Source organism: Lonchura striata, chromosome 3 (genome assembly GCF_046129695.1).
Source record: "Lonchura striata isolate bLonStr1 chromosome 3, bLonStr1.mat, whole genome shotgun sequence".
NCBI lineage: Eukaryota > Metazoa > Chordata > Aves > Passeriformes > Estrildidae > Lonchura > Lonchura striata.
The window spans coordinates 50625210-50652556 of record NC_134605.1 but is presented as its reverse complement, the minus strand read 5'-3'; the positions used below and the strand labels follow the sequence as shown (position 1 = coordinate 50652556).

At 37.5% G+C, this 27347-nt stretch overlaps 1 protein-coding gene across 1 annotated transcript in view; it reads left to right on the top strand.

Moving 5' to 3' along the window:
• MAP3K5 (mitogen-activated protein kinase kinase kinase 5) overlaps positions 1-27347 on the top strand; it is a 98730-nt gene that overhangs the window by 32539 nt on the left and 38844 nt on the right. The window contains exons 4-10 of the mRNA XM_021553111.3: positions 9449-9642; positions 9846-10014; positions 10934-11040; positions 13473-13643; positions 17568-17680; positions 23620-23779; positions 25828-25981. Of these exons, the coding sequence (XP_021408786.1) occupies positions 9449-9642; positions 9846-10014; positions 10934-11040; positions 13473-13643; positions 17568-17680; positions 23620-23779; positions 25828-25981 (1068 nt within the window). The remainder of the gene's footprint in view (positions 1-9448; positions 9643-9845; positions 10015-10933; positions 11041-13472; positions 13644-17567; positions 17681-23619; positions 23780-25827; positions 25982-27347) is intronic.

The following is a 27347-nucleotide window of genomic DNA, read 5'->3' as shown; positions in this document are numbered from 1 at the left end:
GGTCTGAGTGCCAGTCATTATTAAACTGTAGGTTTCTGGACCTTGGCGTCCCTCTGGTTTCTGAGGTAGACCTTCCAAATCTCCCTTCCCTTTTTCACTCCCAAGTTCAGTGGAGGCAGACTTGTGGCTGGGAGAACACTGCTTTTCCAATGTGGTTTGTTCTGGAGCAGCAGGGCTGAGTTGTTCTTGGTTTTGCTTCGTGACTTTCTGGTAGCCACATTTGCTAAGATATAATTTCATAGAGGCTACCCAGTGCTGTGCTGATAACCTGAGGTGCTATGTGCATGCTGTGCAATTCCATATATTTGAATAAATTTTTTTAGAGGGGCATATGAAGTACTTAATTTCAGAAACTGACCAGGTTTTATTTTCCTCAATGCCATGAAAACAGCAGCATTCCTGATTTTACTTCTTTATTTAACAGTGGATTAAGTAATTACTTTCACCAGTATGAAATGTGATTCTCTGAAAAAGATGCAGTCTTTTTTCTGCATGGCATTTCTACAGATTGCTTCAAAACCAGTGCAAGCTTTGGTCTAATGCTGCATTTTAAATTACAGATTTTTTTTTTTTTTTTGTTAAAAAAACAAAGCAAAGAGGCTTTCCTATAGAGTTTCTATATAGCTCTTATCCAAAAGTGCTTTTCAGACACTCACAGAAGGCTGTGAAAGATGTGCTAGACTAGAAATATCTCGCCTTTCTCTAATGAAAGTGGAAGAAATGATCAGTTAGGCCTTTTACATAAAATGAAAAGAGAACAGTAAGGCCTTTCTTGTAGATGAATGTATTACATTCTGTGTTTTTGTTCTCGTGGCCTAGGACCTAGGGAAAATGATGTGTGACTAATGTAATGTTCCTGGGAGGGTAGGGCGAAGAGCTCTCTTAGCAGGAAACCAGCAGGAGATGACTGATAAAATAGAATAAAGGGGAGATGTCATCTTGTCCTGTTTTTAAATGACAGTCCCCAAAGCTCAAGGAGAGGTATGACAACTTGGCCTTCGTCTGTTTCAGAAAGGATTGTTCTGTTTTCCATTTAAATTTGGATAGGTGACTGTGACGCTGTCATTTATCACTTTTAGAAATGCTTCAGTGTATGCCAGAAAAAGAATGTGTTCCTTGAAAGTCTCAGATGTTTTCAAGCACACCCACATAACATCTTTTCTGGGAGGAAGTATTTTCCCTGGTATTAGAAGAGGGAAGTCAGTGCAATGGTTTTAGCAGCTCCTTTGTCTCCTTTTTCCTCATTTTTTTCAGCATGATGTCAGCCAAATGACCTGGAAGTAGGCTTTTCACAATGTTGGTGCATGCCTAACTATTGAATATAATACCTGCTTCCTAAAAAATGTATTTCTTCATAAATTTTAAGATTCTTGGTTAAATGGGTATGGTTCTGTTCTAGAGAAGCTCACCCTTACCAAAAATAGTCATGTGAGGTTACCAAGATGAAAAAAAAAATAATGAAATTCACATATGGATAAACAAGGAGTTCAGTCTTGGTGTTCTAGAACATGTTTTTTAATAGCATGCAAACATCAGCCATATCAGGACCATGGTATCCTTGGCACCAGGGGATTAAAAAGGTTGCAAAACAAGTGTGTGTGTATCTATATATATTTGCCTAACTGAAATGCCTTGTGTTTGCTTTTCCTAAATCTTATATCCCTAAAACAAAGTGGGATAACAAAAAACAACAACAACAACAAAAAAAAAAAAAACCCAAAACAACCAAACAAAAAAAACCCCACCAAAAAACCCAAACAAACAAACAAAAAAAACCAAAACAAAAATCTATCGCAAACAGTTTTGTTCCTCTGCTGGATTTTTGTGCTTCCTAATAATAGTCAATACAATGTTGCATAGCAAAGATAAGCTGCTTGGAGCCTGTCTGGGCAGAGCAGTACAAGATTGCATTGGCTTATTTCCTGCTATATGTGGTTTTATAGCTATTTAATTGGACCTTTTCCAAATGTTCCAGTAATACCAAAACCATATATTTTTACAGGCAGTGATACCTTAACAGAAGGTAGTTATTTTGCTGGTTAAGAACTTTAGTTTAGTTTTTGCTGTTATCTGATTTTTGAGGTCAATCAAGCAGCAGAGGCATTCTAGAAATTACTAGTAAAGAGATTCAGTCATCAGATGTTGCTATAAAGGTTATGGTTCATGACTGTACATTGCTAGTCTTAGCTAACCAGTTTTAATTTCATCATAATTTCCCACGGTTTAAATTCTACCACATTTGGAGGAAAGTTTCAGGTCTATTAATTTTTTTTTTTAATTTGCCTTCTTGCTGAATCTGAGTGTCTAATGTGCATATATTCTACATGTGGTTTGCAACCCACTGTAGCAAGTTACACCTTGACACAGTGCACACCTTTCAGTTCAGGCTGCTTGCTTGCACCAGACTGGAGAAGTGGATAGCTTTGAGGGCTGCCTGGGATGTGAGACTGCATTAAAGCTCCTGGTCTGATCAGGAGGGCCCTTGGAGGCAATGGGAATTGTTCTCTTGGGCAGCTGACTTACAGGTGTTAGCGATTGAGCAACAGAGTTAATGTTGTATGGCCAGGCAGTGTTTTGCTTTTCTAACACTTGAAGGGATCAGATTGTTGTGATAGGACAAAAGGCAATGGCTTCAGGCTCAAAGAGGGAAGGTTTAGATTAAGTATTAGGAAGATATTATGTACTGTGGGGGTGGTAGGGCCCTGGAATTGCCCAGAGAAGATATGGATGCCCCATCCCAGGAAGTCTTCAAAGCCAGGTTGGATGGGGCTCTGAGCAACCTGGTCTAGTGGAAGGTGTCCCTGGGCACATCACAGATGTTGGAGCTAGATGACCTTTAAGGACTCTTCCAATCCAAACCACTCTATGGTTCCATGATTGTAATTTTTACTGGTTTTCCACAGCCTTTCCTAATTGCCTCTTGTTTAAGGTGTAGCTTGAGAGACAGTTTGGTGTAGTGCTCCTTTAATGTGAGTGGGAGAACTCATCCGGTTCTGAGATCCCCAGTGCAAGAGAGGCATGGAGCTCCTGGAGCAGGTCCAGCACAGAGCAACAAAGATGTTGAAAGGATGGGAGCATCTCTTAGGAGGAAATACTGAGGACAGCTAGTCTTGTTGAGCCTCAAGAAGAGACAGCTGAGAGGGGACCACATCCATGTCTATAAGTATCTGAAGGAGGGTGTCAAGAAGATGGAGCCAGGCTCTTTGTAATGGTGCCAAGGACTAGAACAAGAGACAATGGGCAGACACTGGTGCATGGGATGTTCCACCTGGATATAAGGAAGAACTTCTTTACTGTTCAAGTAACCAAGCACCAGAACAAATTGCCCAGAGAAATGGTGGACTCTCCCTGACTGGAGATATTCCAGAACTGTCTGGACACAATCCTGTACCATGTGCTCTAGGATGACCCTGCTTGAGTGCAGAGGTTGGACCAGATAGCCACTGTGGTGTCTTCCAACCTGACCCATTCTGTGACTCTGGATGAGGCATTACAGAAGCTTCTGCAAGCTCAGAATCTCCACCTAACTGCTGTTAAAAGACTGTAGCATAGAGTATATTTAACTATTGGTTTCTTTCACCATGGAAATAGTGGAAAATATTTTTAATACTCCTTATCCAGCCAACAAGAGATTTGTGGCCAGTTTGATTTTTGATATCCAAGTATGTAAAAATGCTATGTAGCCTTCAGTAAATATTTTGTTGGAAGTGATAACTGTGGTATTTATTATTTATGATACGACACTACGTCTTGCTTATTCTTTAATTTGTGAATTCTTGACTAATATATTTAATGCATACTTTCCTGGGAAAAAGTTGGTAACTTTTTTCCTATGTAAATATGATTAAAGGACCATATAGGCTGTAAGATGATTTTAAACAAGCATTTAGGATGTACCATGGCTGCAACAGAATGATATTCCTGAGTATATAAAGAAATAATATATTCTCAAAAAAAAGGGGAGGTATTAATAGTATAGATCCAGTCTCTGTGCCTCTGTTCATTTGAGGCATGAGGCTTACTTAATGTCCTTTTCAAATCAATAGTAAGGATATCATTCATATGAGTGGATTTAAAGTAAACCCAAACTGAGTCTGTATTCATTAAAACATCAGCACATCTTGATTTACTGTGTGTTTGGGGGATGGAGGGAATAGATTTAATAACTTGGTTTATGATTTTGCCATCTGCTACACATAATACCATGTGCAGAGAACTACCTTAAAAATTTCACCAGAAGAATTGAAATAAAAGCAGATATTTTTCAAAAGGATGAGTGGGAGAACTAGAAAAAAGTTATTTTAATTAGAAGAGTGTCAGCAGGAAGAACAGTTCCTACTGTGAGAGATAATGGCAATTTTTATTAATTCAGCTGATTTTCTTTTCTTTTATTAAAGTTACATTAGATGTTAACCTGAATCTTTGGCAAGTGGGTGGGATTCTGCTAGATTCTCCCATTCATGGCTGAAGTATCATGGTTTTTGTTTTGGGAATCTTTGTTTTCTTGGACACTTCTTGTCTTTGAAGGCAGTTTTTCTCTGTTTGCGGATATTTGACTGCTAAATGATCTAAACAGAGCAGTGCTAGTAAAGACCTTAGGGTATTGAATGGACTTTGCACCACTGACTCTGGATTTTTTCAGAGTTTTCCTCCTCTTTATGAAGAAAAAGTCATTAATTGGTGACTTTAATTGGCCAGAACTCAAATGTTACTTTGTCTAGCACCATGTCTTTTTCATCAGTGCAACTTTCTGAAAATAAAAATCTTTTGCATTACATCAGATTTATTTTTTGAAAGAAAGAGTAGTGTTCGTCTTATTTCATGATGTTCTTTCTAAGAAGACATAGTCTCCCCATTCAAGTCTAAAAAGCTACCCTTTTCACAAGTAGTTCTGTAGAAGAGGGGAATGTTAAAAGAAGGGCTGGTTTATATTCTTACTGTGATCATTAAAATGTAAGTATATGCTATTGATTTTTATTATCTCTTGTATAGAAGTAGATGCTATATTAATTTCTTTCAGAAGCTGAGAAAGGATATTGAACAAGGAAAAGGTGCTTAATGATCCAGTGACCACTAGGTTTAGCTAGAAGCTTTGTCTAAAATTCTGTAATTATAGAGTTATTAAACATGAACTTACATCTCTAACTGAAATTACTTACGCTTTGGAATTGTTAAATTTGTCCTCAGTAAATGAGAAATGGACAGTAGAAAAATACAGAGCAATTAAAAGATTTGCAAAAATCAATTACAGTATCCATCACTTAATTGTAAGCATTTATGTGCGTAGCTGACGCCAGCCAGCACTTCTGCCTTCTAATTCATCTGACTTGATGAAATGGGCTGACATGGATAGTCTGTCAGAAATTGACCTGGTGTTGCTAGGTACCGAGTGTGCTAGCCCAAGACTTTGATATCTATGTTCATGCCTCCCAGAAAAAAGCAGCTCAGCTGATCTGAAAGCTTAGGCCAGGATTGCCTGTCTAATGTCCCAAGCTCTTGTGCATCAGTGTGAACCACAGTAACGATCATCTGACTCGCTGTATGCACGCTCCAGGCCTGTCCCAGCCCCGGGTATTTTCAGTAATGCCTTTCAACATACAACTCAGATGCCCTGTAATCCCTTTGTCATTTTCACTACAGTAATTTGAGCTTTCGAACCTTGTATAATGAAGGTTTATAAAGGAAGAGGGTTGTAAAATGAAACTTGAACCACTTGTTCTTGATTGAGGGGGTCTATTCCCACCCATTTTTGAAGCCCCTGTATTCAACCCATGTTTTTTAAAGGGTGTTAAGATAATAGAATATTACAATTACATTTAAGATGCTACTCCTTCAAAAATATCCTGGGTTCATTATACATTATATAGTTGAGTCACAAGAATGGATCAAAGTAAAATAATTTTGTCTTGTGTGCTTAATAGACTTAGAGTATAGAGGGAAGTCAGGGTTAGAAAAAAGACCAGATTTGGTGGGATCAGAGTTGGGATGGAGTATTACAAGGCAAATTTTAATAGAATAAGTTAAATATATTTAAGCTTCCAAGTCTAGTAATATGTACTAAGTGAAAATATAAAGCAAGTGTGAGCAGATGGGAAGTGTGTCAGAAAGACCACCTGATCCTTTCTGACTTAAATTAGTGTAGCTTATATTTCAACAAAAAAGATGAGAAAGAAGTGTAAGTTGCTGAGACAGGTTGCATTACCGGATGAATGAGGAAAGAAGCAAGTCACACACTCTGTTTTAGGGAAAATGTTTCAAAGTGGTCTGACATTTAGAGTAGCTCCACAACTGCTTCCCTTACAGCTTGGTTTCTCTTGGGTCCCACCCTAATCATAGTCCAAATGCAGCTGGAGTTGGGCTCTTTGCAACGAGAATTTGTGATGATAACACAACATGTTTCCAGAGTAGGGGACTATAGACTTTGTTATACAAAAGAAGTCTTGCGGTCACTGTTTATCTTTCTTCCACCACCACCTTTAGTAAATAATATGCAACTTTTTATTCTTTTTTCTTTTGACACTAGAGCTATTGCATGTCTGCCTTTGTTAGTTTTAGCTGTTAAATATCTACCTACTGTACTCTTTAGCTAGGGAAGTGAAATTGAGGTCAGTATTTCTTGTGTTTCTAGCTTTATTGCGTGTGTGCTCTTTTTATTTTTTTTAAGTGTATTTCCTAAGGAAATGAAACTTAAGAGCTTGTACTGGTTTTTCATCCTCCACATTTGTTCTGTATCTGCCTGCTTTTCTGTGTGGTGGATTTCAGCCAAATTTGAGAAGTTTTGTAGATACAGAGTTCCCACAGAAGATAACTATCTAGGTTAAGTTAAGAAGCAAAGTGATGCCCTGACTGAAAGGCCAGGGAAAGGCCATTGTGTTTTCACACTACTTGCTACTGAATATCAGGGTGAGATTCTTCCCTGAGACCCCTGAGGGGCCTCTGAGCAACTGTAAATGGATTCTTTTTTTTTCTCTTTTCTTCCCACAGAGTTTTCTCCTGTCTTTTACTGTTAAGTTCTTCCCTGTCCACTGCTTCCAAAGACTCTTGGGTCTGAATGTCTTCTATGCCAGGCTCTATATTATAACCAGCTTTTCTTTTCCCCCCTCAGCTAGCAGGAGGAATGCATATAAACAAACTTTTGCTGGCTGTCTTGTTTCACTGAAATAAATAAGTACTTCCTACAGAAAGTGCACGCAGGATGAGTTTCTAAGAGCTCATGCTCTGTAATGGATTCAGACACTTGTCATCTCTAAGGAGAGCAGTTTTCCTCCTGGTAGAATTAAAGATTAAGACTCTGGTACAATCTCTGTAGGTGCCATGACCATTTTACAAGGGTAAACCTTGGATTCTGTGAACTTCAAAAGATGGGAACATCCTTTTTCAGCGTTGATTTTTATTTAAGGCCTCAGCATTGGAAACAGTGTGCCAGAGGTCTGAGAAGGTCTTCCTGCAAACAGTTTTGAATTTATTTTTAATGCGCTGAATAAACATTAGGAAGTAAAACGTTTGTCTCTGGAAATCTGTAGCCCTTTTTCTTGACTCTGACTTCTCAACCTTTTTCTCCTTTACCTAGAAAAGGAAAGCTGGAGAACAGTCTGCCTATGTGTAATAGTGGCTCTTATGCCAGTGGCAATGTACCCATCTCATAATTGCTGAAACCACTTCCAGCAAATTCATAATTTTCCCTCTGCCTTTGATTGTAGGGCTCATTAGATTTTAGCAGGGTAAAAAGTTCATCCATTCACTGTTGAAAGCATGTGATTGCCTTACACTCTAGGATATTCTTGAATAGAAGTATCCATTCACTTCTCTGTTGCACAGACAACCTGTTTGGGTTCTGGCATCCCACTCCTTAGTTACTTGTTAAAAAAATTGTCATATACTCCCCAGTTCTCAAGTTTCCTTTGGAATTGCTGCAGTCACACAGAGATAAATACTCCCTAGCTCTTCAGCAGCAGCAGTTCACAATGGTCACAGAAAGAAGACTAAATTAACCCTTGTGAAAGGCACTGTATACAATTATCTCCAAACAACTTCTGTGTTAGTTGATCTCAATTGACCACATGTGAATGCCTGCACCAATTACTTTTAGATTTTACAGAGTCTGTTGATACCCCTCAGAAGTGCAGTGGGATGGCCTTTATATTGAGGTCTTACAATTTCATAGTATGATGGGTGTAATTAAAAATAATACGTGTACTTTTCATACTGCTTGCTACTGAATATCAGTCTCTGATTTGTACACAAATATGACATATGAGACTTGCTGACATATCTATACACACATGTTTTGCAGACTTGACTACCTCAATCCCTCCATGTTTTAAAAGACTAATAATGCAGGTTAAAATACATGTTTTAAGCACACAGTTGGTATTGTGCATTCAAAAACTATTCAGTCACTGCCCTCTCAATCTGTGGAGCTCAGCTAGGCAGGGAGTTTCTGAAGTGCTGTCTGCATTGCAGTATTGACTTCTGGGAGACTTAAAGCAGCTGAACAGAAACTAATTAACCTTGAAAATAATTTAGACATACTAAAAATGATAAGTCTCAAGAAATGCTTCCTTAAGGCTTTTGCTGTTGGGCTGCTGCTGGGCACTTCAGTAATGGAGTCTGAGCTTTGAGACATGAATGGAGGAGCTGTTCCCAATTTTGTCGGTATTCTGTCTCGTAGTTAAGACTCTCTAAAGCACAAATATTCAGCAACTTTCTCTGCACATAAATCTGTACTCACACACATACCACAGTCAGCAGACATCTTGCTTCCCTCTTCCTTGGAAGACACTTATTTTTCTTTTTTTTCTCTTTTTTTTGCAAAGTATCTGTCATACATTGGTATATAAAAATCAATGCAGTTTAGCAATGCTGAGGTGTTTTGTAAGTGATTATTTTGAGCTACGTATGATTTTAAGTCCCACTGAAAATATTTTCTACATAGTAGGGAATTTATTTTGCTTTTTGAATGCAAAATTATTTGAGTAATTTTGCAGTTCATATGAGGATTAATTTTCTCTATCGTTGTCCTGTTGTGAGGCAACTAGATTGTATTACTGTTTCTAATATCTGTGAGCCAAACTGTACTGTTTTCTTCTGATCATGTCACCTTGAAAAGCAAGTACCTCAGCTTCTTTTGATTCTATCTGCCTCTTCAGGGTGTGGCCTGAGAATTATTTTAGTATTGAGCCAATTACAATTTTAAGGTCAACTTGATACTTCTGAAAAGACTGATTTTACAGGAATGATAGCAAAAATCTGAACTAATGAATTTTAGGTGTATATCACATTTGATGTGAAAACTGAATTTATGTATCAAAACAGTCTTGCTGAAGTAAGCAGCAGGTCTCGCTTTGACTTTAACAGGTGGAATTCTGCAGGCAGTAGATGCAATTGTTTCATACTTTGGCTTGCCAAACTATAACTGCCCTAAATATTGCCCCTTGTTTCCCTGCAGATGTGCACAGGGAACTACATATTTGTTCCTTACATGATAACTCCACATAACAAGGTGTACTGCTGTGATAGCAGTTTTGTGAAGGGACTCACAGAGCTGATGCCGCCTGGTTTTGAGTCTCTGCTTGGGCCTATATGCTTACCTCTGGTGGATCGCTTTATTCAGCTCTTGAAGGTGGCACAGGCCAGTTCCAGGTGAGTTGTCTTCTTGTACACCCATGTAAAACACAAATATTCTGGCTAGCAAGATAAATGTCAGCCTCTTTTGCCTTCTGTTCAGAAAAACTGATATTTAATAGTTCAGCTTGACCAAATCTCTGCACTGACACTGCTCCATCAATGCATGTTTTGCCCATACACTGGGAGAGCTGTGCTGATGTGAACTTGTTCCTCTCCAGCCAGTATTTCCGGGAATCCATTCTGAATGACATCAGAAAGGCTCGGACGCTTTACACGGGCAAAGAGCTCGCAGCAGAGCTGGCAAGGATTCGACAGCGAGTCGATAACGTTGAAGTCTTGTCTGCTGACATTGTAATAAACTTGCTGCTGTCCTACAGAGACATCCAGGTAGGAGTTTACTACTAAGAATGGTAAACTAAATTACACTGGCACAGAAATTTTTGGTATTCTGTATTTGGCACAGATTTTTAAAACAAAATGTGTGGATAAAGCACATCAGTAAAAATCTTTTATGGTATCTTCTCTGATGTTTTTATTTTATTTTGTAGTTTCACTGTTTGCCTTTCCATAGCAGAAAAAGGTTTTATAACAGTACCTATAAAGTATATGACATGTAATAACTCTTCTCCATCTCAGCACTGCTGTGTGATGAACAGCATGCACTTAAAAGCTATGGTGGCATTCTGCAATTGATAGGCAAATGTATTATTTTTCACCAAAGCTAATGACATTTCTTATGGAAACGTAAATAGTTCATATTTCAGGTTTTGGAATGATGCTGGTAATTGCTTGCTTTGTTATTAATAATTTCAACTGTCATTCCTTAAACATGAAGTGGTTTGAGTTTGATTTTTTTATTTTTATTTGTTTTTTAAATATATCAATGAATAAGCTACTTTAAAAGCTGTGGTATTAAAGAGTCTTGTTTTTGTGGCTTATGACTACTTCGGATATTTAAAATGCCTCATTTCAAATGCAGTTACCTTTGTAATGTCTGCACAATATAAGAATTGAAGTGTGTTCAGTTCCTAACTTTAATAGTGAAATACATCTATGAAAATTCCTACAGGACCATGTTGAAGCAGCACAGGAGAACAAATTGGACTTCCCTGCTAAATACGGCACACATTCCCATCTCTGATTAGTGCTAGGCTATTTTCAATTTGAGACTGAAGAAACTGAAACCTTAAAGTCGACTGAATATACTTCTTAGTATGAAATTATAACTGCTTAGGTTGAAGAGGAGTTTATTTAGGCATACCTCAGCACAGCCACTTAAAACTTTATTATCCCTTTCTTTTGGAAGGATTATGATTCCATTGTGAAATTGGTGAAAACTTTAGAAAAACTACCCACTTTTGACTTGGCTTCACACCACCATGTGAGGTTGCATTATGCATTTGCACTAAACAGGTAAGAATATACCCTTCCTTCTGCTGTGGAACAGTGAATGAAAATTTCAAACTTTGTAAGGGATGGGTAATCCTATGTGAAGTTCCCTACTGGAATCTTTATATGCAGTCCTATGATTTTGACTGAAGCACCTCTGTGGATTCTAAGCTTCTTTTTATCTCATAGTATCAAATTTCTTTCCCTTTTCTTTAGTATGTTTGAATTGTTTTTGCCTTTAAATTGTCTTTGTCTTTGGTTTGCATTATTTTTTGTTTCAGTACATAAATCAAAGCAAATAAATACCTAACAATATTTTCCTTCTGTAAAATACACTTTTAACATTTCTGTGTGAGTGACAGTGCTGCATCATTCGTGCTGGCAAAGACATAATCTCATTCAAGTCTGAGTTCTGATAATGTTAGGCAACAGAAGCAGACCTTTCATCAAATGTCCATAGGAGGATTTTATTGTATTATGATGATTAACTAATTTTCACATCCTCTGATAACATGGGCAAAATATGATGCATGGAGCAACATACACTGTTTCCATGGATTAAATAAAAGCCAAGCCTAGATTTTCTTTCTAAGATGCTGACATTTAGGCAAGCGACTAAGAGGGGTGTTTTTTCAGAGGAAATTACAGATGTTCTCTGCTCCATTGCTGTTATCACAGTGAACATTTTGCAGTTGACTTTTAGAAGACTAGACCAGGTGTCAACAGGTATCAAAATTGTCAAGTGTAGTAAATGTTGATAGATGGTTCTTCTTCTCACAGATTTGAATTTTGTAATTCAGGTTCACTGAGGAGGCTTAAAACTGCATATCATATAAAAGTGATGTCAAAACATGCCACAAGGAATTACTTGAAAAAATGAACCTGGTTTTGAAATAAAAAAAAAAAGAAAAAAGTAAAAGTCTGGCATTTTTTGTCTGAATAAGATGTCCAGATTCTTACTTGTGCCTTTATACCAGTAAATGAAGGCAAATGAAGGTATAAATATTGTGCCTTTTTTGTTTCCATTTTGACATAAATACATGAAGTTTTGCAGATTAAATAATCCAGCATGTACCTGCCACTTCTACAGAGCTTTCACAAGGGTCACTAGTTGTTCCTCGGAGTTGTAATGTGTTGTTTCGACCTCAAGGTCACAGTTTTCTTTAGAAACAAAGTCATCTTTGGAAACAGGACTAGTTCATTGAGGCACTGAAAACCTGGAAAACTGCAGCATAATCTTTTTGGGTGTATCCATATACTTCACTGATTCTGTGACTCAAGATGTTGCTCTGAGAGCATCTGACGAAAGATCTACATAGTGCATGCAAAGGAGTTCAGATGAGATTTTCCTATTCCTCTCCTTTCCACACTAGCCATTAAACTAGAAGCCATGACAGCCATGAAAATATTCATGCTTTGGTGTGCCAAGAAGGAATTACTTTGGCTAATTGTAACTTTCTCCTTACTGGAACCATAGGGAATATTTTGTGAGCTGAGGCAGGTCTGGAATACTCTGTGCTACTGAATCTTTGCTGTGAAAAAAATGTCTCTTGCTTCTAATCCAGGTCACTAGTACAGAAGGATGGGGCAGCTCAATTAGTCAAGATTAGTCTGACCTAAATCAAGAAATGTGAGGGCATTGATGATGGAAAAGTAAATAGAAATAAAAGAAGGGACTTTTGGTCTCTGAAGACCAGCTAAGTGTAAATAATCCATGTTGGAAAACATTATTTGCCGTACTGGTTTTGTTCTCATTAAATTCATTAATCTGAATAAGTGATAGTCAATACAAGATGTGGAAATGTTGAAAATGGAATAATTTGATTGTTCAGTACACAAACATGTTAAAATTCTAAACTTTTCATACTGAATGATGTATGTACCAAAACTGTGACTCACCAGGAGCTGTCTAATGCTTGCAATTATGTGGTTTATTTGTCTGAAGGACTTCTTTTAATATTGCCTTATTGGCTTAACTCATAAACCTATCATGGGAGTTCAATCTGGTTTGTGCTTTTTGGATGTTTTGTTTCACAGTCAAATTGTATATAAAAAGTAAAATCACAATCACAAGATTGAATTTTTTTTTCCTTTAGAGCATGAATTACATTGAAAGAAATACTAGATATCAAGTTTCATATTTTTCTATTTTATAAAGAAGTAATGCATGACTCTTCTTAGAATTTCCCTGGAGGTTCTTGATGCTGTTTTCAGTTCTTTGCTATAGCTGATGCTTCATGAGAGAGAGAAGTTATGTTTAGGGGCATTTATAAAGGTTTTCCATGACATAAAGAAAAGACAAAAAAAAAAGAAGAAAGGGGTAAGTGTGTATAAATAACATAGTCCATTGTGTCTATCCGTCATTTTACATGGATGAAGTCATATGTATATTAAAAACAGTAGTTAAAAATTATTTCTTGTTAACTTTTTTAAATAAAAATTATTATTTTCAACAGGAGAAATCTGCCTGGAGACAGACAGAAAGCTCTAGAAATTATGATTCCCCTTGTAGAGCAGGAAGACCAAGTAGCTTCAGATATGTACTGCCTGGTTGGTCGAATTTATAAGGACATGTTTTTGGAATCTGGGTTCATAGATATAGAAAGCAGGGACAGAGCAACTTTCTGGTGAGTACTATTTTCCTGGTTTATGTCCTTTTGTTAGCTTTGGAAAAATATTCCTCGAACAAGAATGTATTTGAACAGTTTTACTTTCCAAATACTTGGCATCCTTAGGGGATAGAACAAATCTTCTACATTTCCTTGCTTATTTGTTGAGAATGAGAGATTCTGCAAAGTTTTTGAAGTGCCTTAGAGGCCTGAAGTTTAGGCATAAACTAAACTCATCACTTTTCCAAAATATGAAGTCTCCTGTTATACTGTATTATTCTTAGGAATCTGGGCCAGAGAATAATCAGTCATTAATTGATTGGCATGTCTGGAATCTGACAGATATTAGCTAGCTAGGCTTAGAGGTTTAACTCTCAACCAGTATTCCAAATTTGCTGAGAAAAGTTTTATCACTGTATAGTAATAAAAGTTTTATCATCATCATATAGTATAGGCACATTGCAGGGGACTACAGTAGCATCAGTAGTCAAAGAAGTACACAATGACTGGTCAATAATAGTTGAATTCTTATCCTCATTTTAGAGAGAAGAATCTTGTTATTTTAATGCTTTTGAAATGCACTAAATCACTGTTACATGGAAGTGGTTAGAAAATAGAGGCATGGGATGTCATCCTAGACTTCTGCTTCTCTGCATTCAGATGAGGATACAGACAATCTGCATTTATGTGTCCTGCACATCACGTCTTAGCTCTGGTCTTGTGCTCATCAGCTGCTTGTTGAAGTAAATGCTTAAAATGGAAGCTTTCTTCTTTCTTTGTCATTTATCACTTGTTTTCAGTAAACTTCAGCTTAGAGCTGTCTCTCATAAAAGATAAGATAAAATTGTTTACCAGTTATGGCCTCAGAATACAAATGCAGTTTATAACTTCTGGTCAGTCTTTACAGCTTGGCAATTCTTACTGGAATTTTAAAAGATGTTGAAATAACAGGAATGCAATATATTATTATTTTCATTCCTCCTGGCATAATTTTGGATTAAAAAAAATTCCATTTTGTGTAAAGCACAAAGCCCGTAAAAAACTTTCAAGGGTCTTTTGTAAACACTGTATTTTGCTAATGTCATGAACATGATAAAAAGAAAAGTGTAATTCTGTATGCAAATTTTAGGCATTATTGCAGACTGAATTAAATGCAAATTACTCTTGGTATTGTACATCTTGCTTTCTCCTTGTTCATAGTACCTTATGAACAGATAAAATTTGATATTGTCAAACATAATTGAACTGTATTGTATTATTGTATGTATAAGAGTGGTGAGTTATGTAGCTATTTTAACACAATTTGAATAAATACATCTTAGCAATCATGATAATCATAGATCTGATGGGAAGTGATTGCAGGCATTCTAGTCTAGGAAAGGACAGAGGATGATAGTTCCTGCACAAGGTAGGGTGCTGGTCAGCCAGGCCCTAACTAATCCCTTAAGTATCTGGCAACTGAGACCCAATACAGAAAGCTCTTGCACCTCCTGCCACAAAACGAGGAGATCTATGTTGAGTCAAGCTGGAGTTTGGACAGAGGCTGTACCAGATGGTCCAATTGCTTTTGGTTTTTATTTTATACTGGATATTGATTTGATTTTCTAGTGTTAGTCATACAGCAGGCTTGACATGCTGAAAGGTTGACTCATAACTCAGTGAAAAGCTCTTAGAAAGGAGCAAGCCTACTCTAGTGCTACAGCAGGCCACAACAGGACAAGGTGTGTGCAGGAGCAATGCCTCCATGGCAGTGCTATGTTATGTTGAGATAAAGGTTATTATCTCAGTCTTAGAAAAATAAAGATATAAGGGAAGTACAGTGAATTGCATGAGATAAAGAGAATTTGGCAGCAGAATCAAAGTATTGGTTTTGCAACAACTGGTAATGTCAAGGTACTTTGGTCTATTCCAATTAAAAAAACCAAACCAACAATGTGCTTTTATGACAATTAGAAAGCAGAATAAAAGATATCTTTCATATAAATATGAGAGAATATATGAAAGAGTAATTATTAACTGTCACTTTCCTGTTTCACACCGACAGTGTGAATCAGATTTACCAAAGCTACCCAGTCTTTATTCATATCTTTTCACTGCTACCTCTCTAATTCAGTGTCTGCACTGCAGCATTTTCTCTAACGTCAACAACTGCAACATTTTTCCAAAACTACAGTCTTTTTTATATTGGAACAAAAACACTAATTTCCAAGGCTTTTTCTTTTTCTTCTGTCAATCTTTCCTCTCTCCTTTTTGTATTGCATGAGAATTACAGCCTGGGAGATCTCTAGGGCAGAAAATGTGATCCAGTTCCCAACATCACTCTGTCTCCAAACAGATAATGCCAGCTAAAGGGCTTCTCTTAGATGTATATACTTAGAATCAGTGATTTTGTTGTTCTGTTTAGCTGACAGATTTTTATGGGTTGTTTGGTTGTTTAGGGTTTTTTCCTTTGTTTTTGTTTGTTTGTTTTGTTTTTTGTTTTTAGGGTGGATTTTTTTGTGTCTATGTGTTGGTTGGGGTTTTTTAAGTGAGCCAAAAATATTTTCTAGTTGCACTTTTTTGTAACTCACAGTACAAGAGAAAATTGCATGAAAGAAAAATGATGAAAGAAAAAGATCTAGTATTTTCTGCTTCTCTTGCTTTTCTTTAGAGCAGTAGGTGCCTGTCTAATGATTAATTTCTTTGGAGGTGGGCAGCTGAAGTATAAAAAGTATATATATATATATATATATATATATATATATATAGCAGATTGAAGAGAAGCCTGTCTTACAGTTTTGGAGAACAGATCTTACATTAAAGGATGCAAAATCATTAATGATTAGAGCAGAAAAAACAACAAACAAACAAATTAAAAACCAGCCTTACTTTTGGCCTGGTGGCATAAAAATGCCTTAGCTTTGCTTGCATGTCAAAGCATGGTCTAGAAGTCAAATCCTTAGGTTTTGCACAGCTTTTTTATTTTTTCTTTTCTTTCTTTTTACACTAATGTCACAACCTGTTTACATTTTTTAATATATTCCATTTGTTTGTCTGTATTTTTTTCATCCTTTAGAAAGTAAATTTAAACTGCATTTCTTTTACTGTAGTGAATTGTGTTGTCTAAATTTCTTGTGCTACTTAACTCACATATGATAGCAGTCTTTGCCTTCTCCCTATGGAGGTGAGAATATGTGTATATATACCTGCAATCAAAGGTGTTCCTATTCTGAGGTCCTGTTGCTGTTATCACAGCTACTGGCATTGCTAGCATGAGGATAGTGTGTGCTGTGTTGGTGTGAGCACTTCCACTTCTTTTAAGACAAGATTGAGCCTAAGTTAATTCCTCTGCCATTTCTCTTGATTGCTCAGTTCCTCTTGAGGAGAATGAAATCTGGTATAGTCCTGTTTTATGTGAACTCATAAGGACAGTGTCAATAAGACACTCAGTAAAGAATAAAATTTGGAGTAGCTGAAATCACAGCTAAATGTGAGGTACATTCTTGTATCATTTGCTTCTGTGTGTGCCGTCGTAGCAGATACACAATAAAATCTAAGGTTTCAAGTCAATGAAAACTCATTTACTAAAGACTAAGTTAATGAGCTTATTAATAAATATAACTCTGAAACAGGTCTTTTACAAACTGATAGTATTATTCAGTTTGATTTGATCTTGAAAAAAATATTGTAAGATACTGCAACTTTACTGGGATAATTTTACTGGAATGGATGATTAGGATCTGTGCTTGTTGTGTGGGGGGAAAGGAAATGGGAGGAGGATGTATAAATACCAGACTCCTAAAAATAACCACAAAGAATGTGTGGAAAACACTAAAATATTTTTACTTCTATGGATTCTTGCTGTGTAAACAGAAGATAAGCTCTTAAATTACCTAAAACTGTAATGATGCCCCAACTAGACTGCATTATTTACAAAGTAAGCTTGAATATTTGTTTTCCTAGGTTCAAGAAGGCATTTGAGTCAGAGCCAACATTACCAGCAGGAATTAATTATGCAGTACTCCTCCTGGCAGCTGGACATTGCTTTGATACTTCTTTTGAGCTGCGGAAAGTTGGTAATTATAACTTGTAAATTCATGGTGAAATCACATTCTAGTGAAAGTACACTACCACCCACTGTTATAGGGGAAAAATCTGATGGTTGTATGTGAAAGCTTTGATAGAGAATATGTGAATATTTAAGTTGGTCTCTCACACCACTGCTGATCCCACCTGACTGCAGGTGAGTGCTGTCATGAAGACTTGGTTTCAGTGTCAAGGTCTTAAATTGGTACCAGAGTTCAGTAAAAGCTAAGCTTCTTTGTAAAGGCATCATCTGTGTGAAACAGGAGCACCTGAAATGGGAATCCAGTTCTAGCACTCTTTAAAACAAACAAACACAAACCCCTGGAAGGAATATGGATGAGAAGCCCATCCTAAGACTGAGGAAAATGCACTTGACTTGACCTTGGGTTGGGTTGAGAGAAGACTATTTCTCTTTTGACACATTCTTAGAGGTTTCTGAACATCTGTATTCATAGAATCATAGAATAACAGTGGTTTGGGTTGGAGGGACCTTTTAAAGACCATTTAGTCCAAGCCCCTGCTGTGGGCGGAGACATCTTTCACTAGATCAGATTGCTCAGACTGCCCTTGGACACTTCCGACAAAGAGGCATTCACTTCCCTGGGCAACCTGGTCCAATGTTCCAGTACCCTTGTCATATAAAGTTTCTTATTTAAGAAGAAAGAATTAGGACTATTTTTTTTATGATTTTGTTTGTGATTTTTCTGGATTTGAGGAGAGGGAAAATTCGAGATTATTCTGTCATACATTCAGGGAAGATTTGGGAGAAAGGACTGAATGTTGTAATATGCATTGCATTTGGTGTTCTTCTCCATGAATTTGTATAATTCTTGACTTTCAGTAAAGTCTTTTTAAATCTTTGTTTTCCCTGAGGAGGTTGTCAAGTGAGAAAGAAACAAATATTTTCACTCCACTGAATGTATCTTTATTCAGTGATTGCTCTAGTTTTGAAGTTAGGTGCGTGCTGTACGTCTGGAAGTAATTTCCTGGGTAATTTTGAGTATGAAGGTCAGAGTGAGATGATTACTTTCATATAAACAGTGGAAGTGAATTTTAAATTCTGAGGTGTAAATGAAGGTATTAATTTGTATGTGTGAGGCTGCATAGAGTTGCCCCAACTACAGTGTTTGCTCTTCTGTGAGTGAGTGAGATTTTGCTTTTTGGTTGGCATAGAATACTTCCACATCTTATGCTGAAATTTGAATTCTTGTGTCAGTGTAGGAGGTAAGAAGATATGTTCTATACATTGCATAACGTTTACAAATATTCACTTGGTGGCCTAACTTTAAACTAGGTTGCTTAATGGAGCTGAACTATATTTTTTGTGTAGTTTAATATGAATCCTTAATTTTAAAAGAAACTTCTTAATTGCATGCAGACTACAGCCAACTAGATCTGTACAAAGTTGTTTTACTCATGAAATTTGTGTGCTATTTCTTTGGCATCATGTTCTTGTGAGTTTGTCCAGTGTTGTTTTCCATATTTGTATTGAGACTGTTGCAGAAATTAATGTTCATTCTTACATAAGGTTCCATCCCTAGCTGATGAATTATTTAGTGCAGAAGTATCCATTCCTTAGGTCGTTGGTTTGTGTGTTTATTTGCCTGTCTTATGTTAGCATTTAGATTTTGTCTGCTGGAAACCCTTGATGTAGCAACCCCTCCTGTTAGCTACTGGTGTCCATCTTTCTTTTTTGTTATAGGGAATATTGTCAAAATACTTTTAGTCAGATTGGCTCAGCTATTTTGAAACATGTTTTCAAATATATTTATAGTATAGTATACCCTAGTGTATCATGGCCCAACACCCTGTCCAGCTGAACCTCAAATATGTTTAACATCAGCAAATCCACTGCTTCTCTGGGAGATGATTCCAAGGGCTGATTCTTCAAATTTTGAAAATTTTCATCTTGTGCCCCATTGGAAAGTTGCCAGTAGTACTTGTGCCTGTCACCCTTTGAATCTTCCTTGTGACTTCTTGTTAAAAGGGAGTCTCCATCTTCTTTGAAGCCACCCTTTACCCACTGGAGGGTGATAATGCTTCCCCTAAGCCTGTTCCTCAGGGCTGAACAAACACAGCTTTTCCTCATATGGCATCCTTCCAGTCCTTTGTTCATATTTGTGGCCATTCTCTGGACCCTCTCCAGCCTGTCCAAATCTTTTGTGTATAGTGAGAACCAAAACTGAACGTATTATTCCAGAAGTGCCCTGGCAAGCACTGAATAGAGCGGGATAATGGCTTCTTTATCCCTCATAATGATACCCCTGTTGATACATCCCAACATCCCATGGGTTTCTTAGCTGAAGAAACACACTGTTCACTCATATTTAGCTGCTTGTTTTTCAGGGCCCCCAGGTCCCTTACCACAGAGCTGCTCTCCAGTGCAATAGTTTGCAGCCTATGCTGCATTCCCGGACTATGTTTTCCCAGGTGAAAGACCTTACAATGATCTTTCTACAAGTTTTATCAGATGGCTGGAGTTATGCTAGATTCTGAGCACAGTTTAGTATTTTCTTTGTATGAGGTTAATATTTTAAACAAAATCAAACAATATCACAAAGGTTGTATAGGAAAATGTTTTGATTTTTTTCTGGTCCTAAGTATCTTTTATATGTGTGTAATTCTTTTGATGACACCTCTTGTTTAGATTTGTGTGTACAAGATAATTTTTTAGCAATAGTTAGATTTGCCAAGCAGTGTTTTCTGTTTGGTGTCCACCCACAGCATTATCTGTAATACACAGAAATTAGAGAAGTTCTGCTTTCTACTGGGAGATCAGGAGAGAAGCAAGAACAAACTCATCAAGTTCAGTCCAGGTTAAATGGAAATTATATTGCTAGGCTGATAAAGGGGTAGGGAAGGATGTAGTCATTATCAGTTCTTCAGAGGGCGCATGAGACTGTAATTAGGAGATGCATATGTGATTACATTTGGAATATTGTAATAACTGCAGTAAAATAAGAATAAATCCAAGAGAATTTTTACCAATCTGCATCAGATCAGAAAATTTGCCTTCTAAAAGTTCCTACCTGTACTTATCAGATAACAGTTCAAAACTAAATAAGCAAATGGACCATTAATAAAAACCCTCCTTCTATTTTCAGAGTAGTATTGCTTTCTTAACTATACAAATAACTTTGAGACCAGAACAGAAATGCTGTGATCTGCATTGACAGTTATGATCTCTGCAGGCTGTGCAACTTTGACACACAAAGGGTCCTGTAATATGAATTGCTCCATCAATATTTGAGCAAGGAAAGAGGTTTATTTACAAAGCCTTCATAGTGGTATTTAACTGGTAATATCTACTTGGTGTTACCTTATTTTCATCAGAAGCTGTGGGTATATTCTTGGTGTTATAAAAACAAAGGCTTTTCTGGTGTTAATGATTCCTCTATTTTGCCTCATTTGTTTTAAAAGCAAAATATTTCTGATAAAATATACTGGAATTCCTGCTGCTTTTTTCCCCCTCCCCTTGTGAATGCCAAGTTTATCATGGAAGGAGAGAATGTCTTGACTTTGCCTGAATTTTCCTATACTCTCAAAAATATTTTAAAGATGGTGAAATAAAAATAAACTTAGAAAAGAGAAATTATACAAGGAGAACATAAACTCAGACTTAAATTTATGAAGGTTCACATTCCAAGTTTCCAAAATAATCCTTCCCCCCACCCAAGTTCTCTAAATTGGAGTAATAGTTTTTGAACCTGTTGCTAATGTCATCACAAAGCAACTACATTTCAGAGCTAAGTAATTTGCCTTTCAGGGATAAGTAACTTTATAGATGAGTTTTGCAGAGGATGGTCAGCAAACTGGAGTGAATTTTAGCATCAAGAACCTCACCTTCCTCAGAAGAACTTGATGCAAAGGTGATATTGTCTTCTCTAAAGTAATAGGATCCACTTCACAGAATACTTGGGTAAAACTTCGACTTTCTCCAGGTTACATAACAGTAATGATTCCCAGACTTGGTGTCCTGAGGTACTGAACATTCATCCTTTCTCCCCCCTATCTTCCTACAAGTCTCCCTCACTGAGCTGGGACTCAAAATGGTTGCTGCCACCAGTGCTGCCTTCCTAACAAACACCTCTCCCTGCCAGCCAGTAATGCAGGTCCCTCCCCATGTGAGTTGTACTCTTCATCAGACCCACACATTCGGTTTGCACCTCACTTTAGCTCTGTTCCCACATCTGGAGCAGGGCAGGGTTGTGATGGGTGTGTCCCTGCAGATGCAGTGAGGCATGGCAGAGCATGTTTGCCTGTGAACCAGAGACCGGTGCTGCTGCTCGCTGTGACAAACAGCCTGTGATCGCTGGTCAGTGGCCACTGCAACTGTGTGTGCCATCACCCAGTACTTAGCAAAGGCCCTCTGCACAACTAAATTCCTCACTTTCCCCTTCCTCTCAGCAAAGGCATGTCCAACTGAAATGATCCAGGCATCCCTGTGATACCAGTTGTTTACATCTCTTGTGATGAAGTCACATTAAAAGCCTGTGGAAGCTAGTAGGTGTCTGTATTTTATTATGTGTTGCTATCAAATGCATGCAAATGTTTTAGACATTCTAGCAAAGCCCTTTGGCCTTTGCAGATAGTGCTGAGGAGTGTTACTTTAAAGTCCTGGGGGAGATTATTTTTTTTCCATTTACTGTGCTAAAGTTGAACACTTTCAACACAAATTCCCCCTCCCTATTCTCCCCTGTCTGGTGCATGTGTACATCTTCAAGTGGTCTCTTTTACAGTGTGAATGTGTGTAGCGCCCTGGCTTAAAGCCTTGCAGAGATGGTCACCATGGTACCCTGTGGTGTTGATGGAGGTGATGTACATTGTGACATTTCTCAGGCAGATCAGAGATATTATGTATGTATGGCATTTTTAAAAGCCTTTATTACCTGACATTGATGTCATAAAAATGTGAGCAGTGTGATAAAAAAAGATAAACTTTGTAGGCTGAAATGTAGCTTATGTAATGATACCCATTTTGATAATATTTATTACTGCTTCCACCATGAAGTTTAGTCTGCTAGCTGCTTGGGGAAGGTTAAGAAAAAACAAGATCAACAGTTGCATTGAAATTTCTCGTGAATACTCAGCCTGAATATCAAGGGCAATGGAAGATGATGTGGGAGGGAAACTGTCATAGTGGAGTAGTGTGGGGAAAGTGAATAAAGGACTACAGTGGTGGAGTGGCTTGTTGTGTAAGCTGAAAATTGGTTTCTTTTTTGCAAGGGATGGTGTAGCATATCTCATGTTAGCTATATGTAGCAGCTCATATGAGCTAAAACTCATCCAGAAGGCCACAGGGGAGCCTGTAGTTCTCAGCAAACTTAGCAAGTCAAAAACAAAACCTGAGACTCGCCGTAGTCTTGAGTTGCTGAGGGGCTTGTGAATATTAATAGATGTCTTTCATTGGGGTAGGACTTGCCGCAGTTAAAAGAACATCACTGCTGGAAGAAGCCCAGTGGATCATCTGTTCCTTCTGCATGGGACCTTGTCTATAAAGGTAAGTTTGGGGCTTGGGGCTTGTAAGTTAAAAAAACAAAGCAGAAAAAAACATAATAGGTGCCTTATTCAGCATCTGTTAAGTTTTTGCAGCTATGTTGTGTAGCCTAAGGCCCCAATTTACCTTTACAGATGAGGTCCATGCAAGAACATAGGTAATCTGACTGTGGCCTTGTCCTCACAGTGATGTGTTAACATTCCTGTCTTGAGAAGCCTGTAGGAAGAGGGGGTGGGGAAAAAAGAATTTTCCACCAATTAGGGTGTTTGGAAGGCATATATCATTAACTGGTAAGTATGATTTCCATCTTATTTTTTCAAAATGGAGAGAGTATAGTAATGTAAGCAATTAAAAGATTTTGAATGAGAGAAATGGTTATTTTAAAATTGCATTAATACAAATTATTGTGACTTGTTATTCTCTTTGCTACAGGAGTAAAGATCAGCAGCCTGCTTGGTAAAAAGGGGAGCTTGGAGAAACTGCAAAGCTATTGGGAAGTGGGATCTTTCTTGGGGGCCAGTATGTTGGCTAATGATCATATACGAGTGATCCAGGCTTCAGAAAAGCTGTTTAAACTAAAGGCACCAGCATGGTAAGGTGATAAACAAGGCCATGTACGTTCCTATATTTTAAAACATTGGACTCCCTCAGCTTTCATATTAGGCACTGTACTCAGCTGACAGGAGATGTTTTATGTTTTTTAACAGATTTTACTGTGTGTGTATTATTTCACTGTACTTTTATCCAGAGCCGGGACTCTCTTTCCCTTTTGCCCTTATTCAGGGGTAGATCTGATATGGGTCTTTATTTCATGTGTGAGAAGGGCAGATTCATCGTGGACTTCAAGCTCTTCTGAGGGCAAAGGAGAAAGGAGGAGTTGCTCACAGCTTCATTGCTGAAGAGAAGTGGTAGTGGTTTCTGAGTTTAGTCATGACAGCCTGAAGGTTTTGGGCAATGAAGACAGCTTAGCTGGGGAGGCCTGGCTGTACTTTTAAATATTGTTAAGGTTATGACACATGTTTTAGGAACTGAATACAAGTGAGCTGTGTGGTGCAAGCTGCATCTTGCAGTGATTGAGAAGACTGCAAATCAAAGTCCAATTAATAGAAAGGCCATAAAACCAGGGTTAAAGGCAACCCTGTAAACTCAACATCCGTTATGCAAAGGCCAAGAGATGTGTGCTCTGACAGCAGGTTCCCAGCACCTGCAATGGATATAGGCAGCAATTAAGGACCACTCATTAAGGGCTTGTATCATCTTAGGTGGGGAGAGCCAAGACTCCTTTCTGACTAAAAAACCTGTCACTCTGATAGTTGTAAGTGTGAACATCACAATATATATATTCTTATCTTTTTATAAAGGATAGATTGTGCCTCCAGAAGGTGATCAGATGGATGCTGAAATACGGGAATGCTAAACTTCTGTATTGACATAACACAGGAACTGTCAAAATTGAAAACTCTAATTTTCAGACAAAATATTTCATAAGTGCTTTTTACAGTGTATTTATTTGCAAGGTTTTCCATTTTTACTATGTGTGTATTTTCCTAAGAAGCTGGGTAACACTTTCTGGAAGTCTCCTGGTGGAATTTTCTGGAGTTTATGAATGCCTGGTTGTCAGGATTTTATGTACCCCAGTGCCTTTGGGTTTTAAGTCTGTTGATTAAACTCTGAAAATACAGCTCACTCATTTGTGTTTCGTGAAGAATTTCTCCTGTGAGCAATTCCTTCCCAGTCTGTTGCCTGCTTTATAGCAGGACCCACTTGGTACAAACACAGTACCTTAAGCCAGCTATCCTGATGGCCTAAGAAGGATAATTGGAAATTGCACAGCTATGGAAATGTTCACTAAAGACCCTCTGAGGGTGAAAAAAATATTTCCATGAATAGCCTAGCTGTGATAAAGTGATAGCAGTGCTAAATCCTCTTTTAGCATATATATATCATTGCTGTAGTACTCATAAAAATTGTGTGAGATTATGTTTACAACTTTTTTTTCAAAAATGCCAAGAGAAAGCAATGGTACCAAGAAGCCCCATAAATCAGCCCCAGAAAGTAGAACAACAGAGAGAGGGATGAACTGCATTTAGGAGAAACATTCAGCACACCAGTTGTCCTTCCCTAGCAATGCCAAAAAAACTGCTTAACATAGCTGTTGTCATCTTTGCAGGATGATCAGCTCCAGAAGCATCATGTTTTAGAAATGTGTTAAATAATTGCCTATACAGACACAATACAGGAGATAGAACAGTCAAAGTAGTGGACTTTTCACCTGAATTTTTATTTGAGGTAGGTCACCACTGAAACAAGTTGGACATAGGCTCACCTTGGTCCTTAGGCAGAGGATGTAGCTATTTAATGAATTTTTTGTGGTTTAGGATAGAAGATAGTATATGATATCAGGAATACAGGCACAAAGGAGTGTTCCAAGACTCTTTTATATTTCAGTTGCCTCATTTAGCAGCTGTGTTTCCAATTCTAGTTGGGAATTGTTATTATGGAAAGCAATCCTAGAGAAGCAAAATGTTACTGGCAACCTTGGTGTTACAATGGTGAATACTTCAGTTGTATTTAAAGGTAGAGACCTTACTGCTTACAAACTACTGAATTTACTATCTGTGTTTATTTGGATGGTCACAGGTACCTGAAGTCTATTGTAGAGACTATTTTGATATATCAGCATTTTAAGAAACTGACTCCAGAGCAACATACAGCCAAACAGGAGCTTGTGGACTTCTGGATGGACTTCCTTGTTGAAGCCACAAAGACAGATGTGACTGTAGTTCGATTTCCAGTAAGTGGCTGTTTTGTTGGGTCTTGGAGACTTTCTTTGGTAGTCTTTTTGGGAATGGGCTCTTTTAAAACCAACTGTGGTGTAAAGGAAATGAGCACAAAGTAGTGCTTCTTTTTAGGGGCCAGACTAACTGCTTGTCCAGAAGAAATGTATTTGGCCTGAATCTTAAATTGATTTTACTTGAATGCTCATGGGTACAACAGGATTGCACAATGTGTTCCATACAAAAGTAATGAGGAAAAAAGTCAAGATAAAATTTTTTCAAGATCTTGTTTTCTACCAATGGGTATACTTCTAAAGCAAACATTTACAGTGTACTCCAGGTGATTATATAGTAACTATACTGTGTTTTGAAAAAAAAATATTTGATTAATTTCAGTCTTTTTCTAGCTTAGCAGGTTTTGTATACTCTACTGCCAGTTAAGACTGTGCCCTTTCAGAGGGTAAAAATCAGCCCAAACAGTCAGAAATCTATTGTTCCAGCTACTAGAAAAAGCATTTCAACAACATTGCACTATAAGTGTGTGTATAGATATGTTTATTTCTGATTTCTTCCACAAAAAATTTGCCGAGAATTCCTATTAGATGTCCCAGTGCTGCACCATGTCCTGAAAGTATACTGTAAATATGTTTCCTATACATATTAACTGTATATGTCCAGGAAACAATGTCTTGGTTATTCCTTTCAGCTAACCATCAGTAAAACCAGCTTTTTGTCTTAAATAGCAACTGCTATTGCCTCCCAGATAGTTAAAGTGGATACAATGGTTTTTTGTACAGTTCACTTACCTTCCATGTGTAGATGTGCTAATAAACTATTAGGAAGACTTCAATGTTGAACAGCAAGAGCTTGAGGCAGTAAAGTAGAAGCAAATGAGACTGTCTAAAGAGACTGGTTTTCCTTTTCTGATGAGAACAGGTAGAAAGTTTTGCTGGGAAACAAAAGTTATTTTGAATGTTTTTGGTTTTGTACAAGCAAGGCATAATCCTTTTAGATGATGGGATAGACCTATTATATACTTACCGTAGACTCTGACTTATAAAACTGTCCAAATAAAATAGTTTGAATTTTTATTAATATTAAGAGGCAAACCAAAGCTGATCACTGCAATAGCATGAGCTAAGAGATAAATCCAGTGTCTACCTGGTACAGGAAGGTAGTTGGAGCGTGGAGCTGCCAGGGCCAAGGTCATCCCTGTATGGACTCATGCAGTGATCCTACTGGGTCCCTTCCAACTCAGTCTGTTCTGTGATTTTGTGAACTGACTATGCTGGTGTTGCAGACAGAGATATGGGATTTCTCATAATACAAAAATTCTATTTGTGCCTGTTCAGAATGAAAATTACACAGTCCAACAAGTCAACA